The 10,422-nt window shown below is 44.9% G+C and overlaps 1 protein-coding gene across 2 annotated transcripts in view; it reads left to right on the plus strand.

Annotated features, from left to right (window-relative positions):
• Positions 1 to 9,906, plus strand: part of LOC147619533 (GABA transporter 1-like) — a 34,744-nt gene extending 24,838 nt beyond the window's left edge. For both annotated transcript variants that reach the window (XM_086773221.1, XM_086773223.1), the window contains exons 6-8: positions 8,850 to 8,980; positions 9,062 to 9,283; positions 9,421 to 9,906. In XM_086773221.1, coding sequence (XP_086629347.1) covers positions 8,850 to 8,980; positions 9,062 to 9,283; positions 9,421 to 9,807 — 740 coding nt within the window. In that variant the 3' untranslated portion in view covers positions 9,808 to 9,906. The remainder of the gene's footprint in view (positions 1 to 8,849; positions 8,981 to 9,061; positions 9,284 to 9,420) is intronic.
• Positions 9,907 to 10,422: the final 516 nt, after the last annotated feature.

Below are 10,422 nucleotides of genomic sequence, written 5' to 3' on the forward strand. Positions count from 1 at the left end.
CAATGCAATGCAGCTATATTAGATGATGAATGCGGTTACAATGAGATCCAAATGGATCTATGCTGTCTTAGATGATGTCTACCCCTGGAAGAGAGGGAAACATGCTGAAGGATGATGAAGGATGGCTGTCCTGACTCCAATGCTGAGTTCCACTTGTATGCTGGTATCCCTCTATGTAGGAGTTGGGAAGATGGCTGAATATGCTGATTTACTGATGTAGATGCTGAACTGCAGACCCCAAGGCTTCTGGGAAGAGAAATGATGAAGAGCAATATGCAGAGAAAGGGGCCTGAATGCTGGAATGCTATGATGCGTGGATGCACTGCTGTTCCCAGCCCTCCTGGAGTAGAAACGCTGAAGAACACACTGTTGGATGCTGGGATGTATGCTATGCTGGACTGAATACGTTGATGGGCTGAACGCTGCAGTCAGATGCCATGGTGGACTAAAACGCTGAGGTCTCTATTTATATGGGGGACTGTGCTGGTCGGCCAGCTTGGCTGCAGTCGGCCAGTACTGCTCCCATAAAATACCATAAATGGTATAAAATGCTAGTCAGCTGATGTAAACATGCTGTCGGCTGCCTCCACCATGTCCCAATGCTTGTCTAGATGGCTAATGTGATGCTACAATGCTGAATCCAACCCATACCATGTGGTACATGCTGAAAACATTCATTTAAATGTCCATAAAATGCCTGATAAATCCTAATGATGTTTATGATGCTAAAATGATGCCATGTCACTGTACACCTGAAGGGTGTGCACGTGACATTTCCTGCTGCTAAACTGTTGCTGGGTGGTATACCTGGCAACCTTCGACTCCTCTGGGGATCCTTCTCCTCCGAACCACTGCCCCTTCTGTCTTCTGCTGCCGGGACTGAGGTCGTCTGCAGGAGTGAAATCCTTTGAGCCAAGACTCTATGTACTGCGGGAACTCAATGGCAAATGCTGCTAAAACTACTTGGAAATACCTGAGTCACCCCTGACCTGTCTGTGGAAACCTTTCACCTACCATCTCCGTCGTTCCTGAAGCTCTGAACCTCCTGAGGCGATGTTGGAGCAAACTTCCGTCTTCTATGGAAGAGAAACCCCCTGCTACTGCCAGTTGAAGCCCAAAACTTATGTCCTCCTTTGATGATGGATGTCATTCTTTCCCAAAGAGTTCATGGGCAAACATGTATGCCTTGCAGATGCAAGACGGACTGCTAAGATGACTGCTAAGATGACTACTATGCAAGCCATGTGCAACCCTATATGTTGTGCAAGAATACGGATGGATGGGTTACTAATGCTTACCTAAGGGAAAATCCCTAAGGGTGGCCTGCAAGAATTTTGAGAACTGGGTTTAACTGTGCGGAAGCGATTAAAATGATGTTTGACTGAATGACTGATGGAATGAACATGATCTAAGGCTGGTTACCCTGTAACGCTCTGATACCAATGTGACATGTAGAGGCTTCCACCGTAGTAATCACAACCTTAGTCTAACTAAACTGCACTTAATGATGTTTAAGAGATAGACAAATATGTGTCAATGCAATGCAATGTAGCTATATTAGACGATGAATGCGGTTACAATGAGATCCAAATGGATCTATGCTGTCCTAGATGATGTCTACCCCTGGAAGAGAGGGAAACATGCTGAAGGATGATGAAGGATGGCTGTCCTGACTCCAATGCTGAGTTCCACCACTTGTATGCTGGTATCCCTCTATGTAGGAGTTGGGAAGATGGCTGAATATGCTGATTTACTGATGTAAATGCTGAACTGCAGACCCCAAGGCTTCTAGGAAGAGAAACGATGAAGAGCAATATGCTGAGAAAGGGGCCTGAATGCTGGAATGCTGTGATGCGTGGATGCACTGCTGTTCCCAGCCCTCCTGGAGTAGAAACGCTGAAGAACACACTGTTGGATGCTGGGATGTATGCTATGCTGGACTGAATACGTTGATGGGCTGAACGCTGCAGTCAGATGCCATGGTGGACTAAAACGCTGAGGTCTCTATTTATATGGGGACTGTGCTGGTCGGCCAGCTTGGCTGCAGTCGGCCAGTACTGAAATGCTCACGACTCCCATAAAATACCATAAATGGTATAAAATGCTAGTCGGCTGATGTAAACATGCTGTCGGCTGCCTCCACCATGTCCCAATGCTTGTCTAGATGGCTAATGTGATGCTACAATGCTGAATCCAACCCATACCATGTGGTACATGCTGAAAACATTCATTTAAACGTCCATAAAATGCCTGATAAATCCTGATGATGTTTATGATGCTAAAATGATGCCATGTCACTGTACACCTGAAGGGTGTGCACGTGACAGCAAGAGAGAGAGAGAGAGATATGAAGCAACTATGCTGAATATACTACAATGAAACAATCCCAAGCAAGAGACGTAAAAGATCTCATAAGTGAGGGATACAAAATGAAGACTAGACAATGAAAAAAGAGAGAGGCAAGCCCACCTATATATAGGTAAAGAGGGCTGGCTGACTGGACAACTATACCTGGCCGACTGGACAATATGAAACTGGCCAACTTGACATGAGGTACCCGGTCTAGGAAAAACGCCAGAAAAATATGAAAAAAATAGGGTGGCCGGTCCACAACCAAGGGCCATGAAAAGGGACCAAAAGGAACTCCAAATATGAGCAAAAACTGGGGCTGAATGTGCTAACACCCCCTCTCAGCACCAGATGCTAAACAAACTCCGAGAAGCCGAAGATGACGAGCCAAGGAAGCCTGAGAAACCGGCTTGGTGAACAAATCTACTGCATTCTCTGTCAAAGGACAATACTCCAAACGCAAATCTCTAGCAAGAACCCGTTCACGAACATAGTGATACTGAATCTCAATGTGTTTCGTACGAGCATGAAACACAGGGTTCTTGGCGATGGCGATGTAACTCTAATTGTCACACCAAAGAAGAGTAGATCCGGTAGGAAGAAAGCCAAGTTTCCCCAATAATGTCCGCAACCAAATCGCCTCACATGCAGCATAACAAATTGCACGATACTCTGCCTCTGTAGAGGAAAGCGCCATACAGGGTTAGTTCCGTACGTCGTACGACTGAAATCGTACGCACCTGCTGTACGGTACGGTACCGTACGGATTCGTACGATGCCGTACGATACCGTACGTTTGTTTTTTTTTGTTTTGTTTTTTTTTTTTTGTGGTGTTGTTGTTGTTGTTATTGTTGTTGCGTGGAGCAATTTCAGTCTTCTAGAGAGCCATTCATCGCCCTTTGCAGCCTATAGGAAGCTGTTTGTCAGGAGCATGTGCACTTGCCATTGCCATATTAGGCAAGCGATCATATTGCCTGATGAGGAGGAGGAGGCAATCTTCATGGAGCTCTATAGTGAGCTTCCATTGCCCCCTCATGATGATACCCCACTGCCTAGAGAGCCCTTGTTTGATGATGATGGCAACCTACTTAGTGAGAATGATCCCCAGAGTGTCTTGTCCACCTTCGAAGAGTCCTCTTCAGAGAACTCTCTTGATGGACACTCTAGTAGTGATCATGTTGATGATCATGCAGATGTTGGTGATAATGTAGACTTTTGATATGTTATAGCTCTCTAGGCATTGGGCATCTATCTCCTTCTAGCCCATCGATGATGTATTGTAGTATGTAGTATACTGTGTCATGTATGTACGCATGTTGGCGGTCGCCCATGCCATGAGTTTTTGGCCTATCCTTTTGTAGCAATTTTGTACTCTAATGGCATGATGACATTATGTTCATGGTTCTACTATTTTGTAACTTCTTGTCTACAATTTTTAAGTTTAGGAAGTATTTTTTTTAAAAAAACGTACTAATATCGTACCGTACCTCAAAAAATTTTAAGGTACCAATTAGTACCGTATTTCATCGTACCGTACCTTTCGTACTAACTAACCATGGCGCCATAGTAGGCTACTTTTTACTGCTCCATGAAATGGCTCTAGACCCAAGTGCAAAAACACAACTAGTGGTTGAATGCCGAGTATCTGGATCTCTAGCCCAATCTGAATCAGACCATCCAAGAAGAGTGCACCCTTGGCCATAGAAGATGCCAAAGTCCAAAATACCATGCAAGTACCGAAGAACTATGAGAGCACACCGCCAATGCTGCTGACGGGGTTTGGATGTGAAAGAACTCAATAAGCTGACTGCGAAACAAATGTCCAATCGGGAGTAGGTCAACCAAACCAAACAACCGAGGAGAACCCGATACTGTCCCTGATCAATCCTTGAAGAAGCATCAAGAAGAGAAAGCTTCTCACTAGTATCCATAGGAGAAGCTAACTGATCTGCATCCAATCATCTGAAACCTGTCAAGTATCTCCCGTGTGTACTTCTACTGAGAGAAGAAAATACCCTTACAGGTCTGCCAAATCTCAAAGCCAAGAAAATAATGCAAAAGGCCAAGATCCGTCATCTCAAACTTTGTCTCCAAAGCATCCATGATTGAACGGATCCTCACAGAATAAGAACCTGTAAAGAAGAGGTCATCAACATAGACCACAATGATAACAATCAACCCCCTCTCAAGGAGGATATAAAGGTTCAAATCTGCATGAGAACGGCGCAGGCCAAGCGTCTAAAAGAACTCATCAATCCGCTGGTACTAAGCCCGCGGAGCTTGCTTCAGACCATACAAAGCTTTCTTCAGCCGCCGGTACACCTGATCCTGTTTGCTTGGAACCTCAAATCGCGGCGACTAATCAACATACACTTCCTGTGTAAGCTCTCCATTTAGGAAAGCCGACTTGACGTCCATCTGGAATACGGGCCATCTATGATGTCCTGCAAGAGCAAGAACGGTGCGAATGGTAGTCATCTGGGCCGTCGACCCCAGGGTGCTGAGCATAGCCCCTGGCAACCAACCTCGCCTTGTGCTTGTTCAAGCTGCCATCAGCTCGGTGCTTCGTTTTGAAGATCCAGGGCACACCAATCACCTTACGTTGCAGTGGCCTAGGCACCAAAATCCAAGTGCCATTCCGTTCAATAGCATCCAGCTGTGCCTGCATAGCACGACGCCATGGCTCATGTGAAAGAGCCTTGTCCACAGAAGTGGGATCAGAAGGACCATGAATAATAGAGGACATAAGAGCATAGTTAACAAACAAGTTGCCCTCATGGATTTGTTTCCCTGAAACTCTGGAAGATCACCTGAGAGAACCAGGTGGAGGGGCAGAAGGGAGCTCATGTAACCCAGAATCACGAACTGTCTGAAAATACCATCCAGGCATAGATCTGCTCAAATTCGCTGGAGGAGCAGAGTCAACATCATCATCTGACTAAGAATCCAGAGCTGGAGGTGTAATAGAAGCAGGGGGAGGAGGAGGAGGAGGCGGCGACGGCAGCGGAGGAAGAAGAAGCTCACCACCCCCCTCGGAAGATGTAGGAGTCTCATCGAACACCACATCATGGCTCGCAACAACTTTGCTGGCCTGCTGATCATATAGACGATATGCCTTGGACACAGAACTGTATCCGAGAAAAGTCATGCGCTTAGACTTCGAGTCCAACTTGGAGCAATGCTCCTTAGGCACATGTACAAACACCGAACAACCAAATACCCAAAAATGAACAATGGAGGGCTTCTCACCATGGAAAGCCAGAAACGTCGAGGTAATGAAGAATGCTCAAGCATAGCACGGGCCATCTCCATGATGGTCCTATTCTTCCTCTCTGCAACTCCATTCTGTGATGGAGTATATGCTATAGTAAGCTATCTCCAAATACCATGATCCTTGCAATATTGCTGAAACTCCTGGGATGTAAACTCACCCCGTCTGTCGGTCGTCCTGAGAGCCTTGACTGAAGAACCGGTCTCTTTTTCCACCTCAACCCTCCCATCACAAAAGTGCCGAAAAGCCTCATCCTTGGTGTTGCTTCCCTTGTAAAGAAGAGGAACAAACAGAAGATGGAGCCTTGATGGTCGGTAAACCCTCAACCAACCCATCCTTCGAAGCTCGCTGTAGAAGCTGATAGCTCAAATGGCCAAACCGAGCATGCCAAAGAGCTGAAGAAGAACCGGAAGAAAGCAAAGCGGTCAACTTGTACAAACCCCTAACTTGGACTCCCTAAGCCAAGATGCTACCAGTCTCCTTATCACGAATGGTAATCTCATAACGAGAGAAGATCACCTCCACACCCTGAGCTGTAAGAGCACTCACTCACAAAAGGTTAAATACCAAATGTGGAATGTACAGAACGTCAGAGAAGTACCTCTTGTCCTCGGAGGAGCGGAAGATGGGGATGGTGCCATGTCTATGAACTGGCATGGAAGAAGAATCACCCAAAGTGATCTCGCCTGTCCTGGCAGTAAAGTCCTTGAACCAATCTCAATCGGGTGTCATGTGAGCAGTAGCACCGCTATCCACAATCCACGACCGCGAATGAGAAGTCACACACAACGAGTACCGGCTAATAGAAGAATACCATCATCCTTCTTGGTTTGAGACACCGTTGTAGAGGTAGAGTTCTTTGCTTCTTCATCCCGCTTCTTGTTGTGACATTGGGGCGATTTATGACCCCTCTTGCCACAATAATGACACTCAATGTCCTCGTTTTTAGAAGATCTTTTTTTGTCTTTGTCTTTATCCTTGTCGTTATCCTTGGAGTTCTTGTCAGAACCTCCTTTCTCTTTCTTTTGTTGATTTTTTCCTTTATCTCGTGCGGCCAAAGCTCCATCGGAACCACAAGAGGTGCCAGTCTGCTCCTCAAAGCGAAACTCAATCTGCATAATGGAGGACAGATCTTCCTCCCAAAAAGTAACTTGAACAGGACGAGGAGAAGAAACAAGAGACTGAAAGTAAGCATCAAACCTCTCTGGAAGCTTGGAGAGAAGCCGAATAGCCATATCCTCTGTAGAGATATCCTTGCCACAAGCAGCAAGCTCGTCCCGGAGATCTTTCATCTTTGAGATGAAAGCAGATAAAGATGGAAAGGTAGAAACTGACAAATTCATAAGCTGCTTTTCCAAACCCAAATCTGACGCAGAGACCTAATCTCGTGAAGATCTGCAATTGCCTTCCAAACTTCATGTGCAGCGTCTGTTGTACGCACATGAGATAGGACAGAATCTTGACAATTCAACATCAGAAAAGAGAAAACACGACGATCATTTGCCTGCCAAATATCAATCTGTGCCCGAGTCACACCAACGGAAGCAAGGGTCGAAGGGGTGGCATTGGCAGGTGTAACAAGCCAATCCTAGAGACCCACTCCACGCAAGGTTGATTTCACCTTCATGTTCCACAAAGTGTAGTTGGAGCCATCCAACTTTGTAGACTCAGAGAACATATGAAGTGTAGTCGGGGCAACCATCACAAAATCTCGGGCTCAATCTCAGAAAAAAAATGCACAATCTCAGAAGAAGTGTCCACCATAGGTACCAGATGCCACCAATCCTCAAATCAGAACACCAACTTCTGCAAAGAACACTTGTAGGGGAGAAAATGCAGCACAACAGATTCTGCTGCCCTGAAACAGAGCAGCCGACAGGTGTGTAGGGGGGTCTCAGGGGTCAAACCGGTGATGGAAGACCACGGGCTGCAGTGGAGAAGAGCCGGGAAGTGACCAGCCGACCAGCAGCAAATCTGAGAAGAAAAACACAGAGACGAAGGTGCTGAAAACTGAGGAGAATCTGGGGCAGCAGAGAAACACTGACTGGGGCAGGAACTGGGAGCGATGATACCATGAAAGAGTGCACAGAGCGGAAGCATAGAGAGAGAGAGAGAGAGAGAGAGAGAGAGAGAGAGAGAGAGAGAGATGAAGCAACTATGCTGAATATACTGCAATGAAATAGTCCCAAGCAAGAGACATAAAAGGTCTCATAAGTGACGGATACAAAATGAAGACTAGACAATGAAAAAAGAGAGAGGCAAGCCCACCCATATATAGGTAAAGAGGGCTGGCCGACTGGACAGTATGAAGCTGGCCGACTGGACATGAAGTACCCGACCTGGGAAAAATGCCAGAAAAATATGGAAAAAATAGGAGGGCCAGCCCACAACCAAGGGCCATGAAAAGGGACCAAAAGGAACTCCAAATATGGGTAGAAACTGGGAATGAATGTGCTAACAGTATGGTCACGTTGCAGTCAAAGTATATAGAGGAGCTGCTGAAGAGTTTAATATTGAAGACTGTAAGCTTATTGCTATACCCGTAGAGATAGGTGCTAGGCTTACTCTCCAGGGTCCACGTGGCCCTTTTGATAACATGGTGTATCAGCAGGCTATTGGATGTTTGATTTACTTATGCAATACGGGGCTAGACGTTCAGTTTGGGGTCTCCCAAACTGAATCAGTACCTTGGATTGTGCTACCACCAGGGGGCCTGCCCCGAAGTCTCTCAATCCTCCTCACCAAGGTCTGCCCCTAGAAGGGGGATCACTGCACGGGTTACTAAGGTGTCAAAGATCCATACCTTAGTGCTAGGTTCTTGGAAGTGTGTCTGAAAACACTCTCTAAGAAAGAGAGAGAGAGAGAGAGAGAGAGAGAGAGAGAGAGAGAGAGAGCCAAAGCTCACTCTCTGTCAAAGAAATGGGTTAAGAGGTAGGCAGATAATCTCATCGTTTAAGGGCCTAGATGGTGAGCCCTTCTAGTCCAGAGAACACATCTAGGAGATATATTGATATTTGAAGCCATATATGTAATATGAGACTCCAATATTCGAACTACTTGAGCCCAGGCAACGACTTGATTATCAAAGAAAGGCAGGTACAGATTTTGTGACTAAAACTACCTTGGTCGTTGCCTTGGCTCAAGACATAAATTCGACAGTCACTTCATGCGTTAATTAAAGCTTCTTATCAATCATACTAATTCTTGGATGGCAATTTCTAATGCCCAGGGCTCTCACCCGAAGCACCTCCTAAGGATTATTCTGTGCAAGGCTCACCTCTCCATATCACATTTGGGGTTTTCAACTCTATATCCATCATGATGACTGCTTATGCAAATCCAATAATTGTGGAGATTCAGGTATGATGCCTGCATCAGTATGGCACTTAGCTATGATGCATCTTTAGTTTTTTTAGTTGAAGGTGATTTATTGTTTTGTAGGCAACACTGGCACCCCCTGTAACAGGCAAGATGCTGAAGGGATTACTTCTTTGTTACTCAGTGGTACTAGCAACCTTCTTCTCAGTTGCCATCTCGGGTTACTGGGCCTTCGGAAACAGTGTCGAGGGGATTGTCTTCACCAGCATAGAACCCCTAGTTCCCCTTTGGCTGTACATACTAGGAAACACATTGGCATGCCTACAGCTTATTGTGGCTGCAGTGGTACCATTCTCTTTGCCATTATTCTTGTAATGACATTTTTTGTTTGTAAAGGGCACCCATAGGTTGTGGCTAGTTTAGATGACCCCTTGTTTGGAGATGGTAGCACTGATGAGGATTCTTGCCTCCCTTTTGAGCAGGTTTACTTACAACCCATGTTTGCAAAATATGAAGGAATGGCGGTAGATGTGAATGCAGGAAGATTCTCCCTACGCAACGTTCTTCCACGGTTCTTGGGCCGTTCCCTATTGGTGGGCATTGCAGTCCTTTTGGCTTCCATGCTGCCCTTTTTTGCAGATTTCAGTGCTCTGATGGGTGCATTTGGGTTTGTTCCATTGTGCATTATCTTTCCTTTGGTCTTCCATACATTGGTTTTTGGAGGTAAAGCCATGCAGTGGAATTTGGTGCGTTTGCTGAACATTGTTATCATAGGGCTCTCCTCCATTGTGACAATTATAGGTACTATCGCTGCTATACGGCAGATTGTATTGGATGTAGATACATACAGTCTATTTCCCTCCTCATAGGTCTCTTTGCCCTTTTTCATCTTTCTCAATGTAGTCAAAATGTAAAACCCAGCAACTGGCTTGATTAGAAGGTTTACTAAGTGGTGGTACAAGGACGTGCATTGATTTTGTCATTGGTATCAATTAATAACTCTTGCTAGCAATATAATAGCATGGTGAACATGCAAAGTTTCATAGGGTTATACTAGACATCTTGGATACATGCACATGAAGTTTTATATGTTTTTTGGCCTTCCTTGACATATTTATAGATGTTTGTATATATATATATATATATATACTTCTTGTAATATATATATATATATACACACACACACACACACATATACACATTAGTATATCCATATGTAGACATGTATATACATATAACTGCCTCTGTCTTTCATTGGTATTTATTGGAGAGAAGTCTTGTAATTGAACCATGGCTCAAGGTTGATTTATAAATTTGAAGACATGGAAAGATAAATAAACTCAAATATTGCTTAAGTATACTTGGTCAGCTTGCATCTATACAAATGGTAAAGTTCTTTTACAAAAAATCATACGTTTACCAAATTTACAACTTTTAAAAATGCTATAAAAATGTTGCATTAATATGCTAAAAAGTCTCTCTTT

The sequence above is a fragment of the Cibotium barometz genome, chromosome 33 (genome assembly GCF_041138505.1).
Source record: "Cibotium barometz isolate CiBa-2024 chromosome 33, ASM4113850v1, whole genome shotgun sequence".
NCBI lineage: Eukaryota > Viridiplantae > Streptophyta > Polypodiopsida > Cyatheales > Cibotiaceae > Cibotium > Cibotium barometz.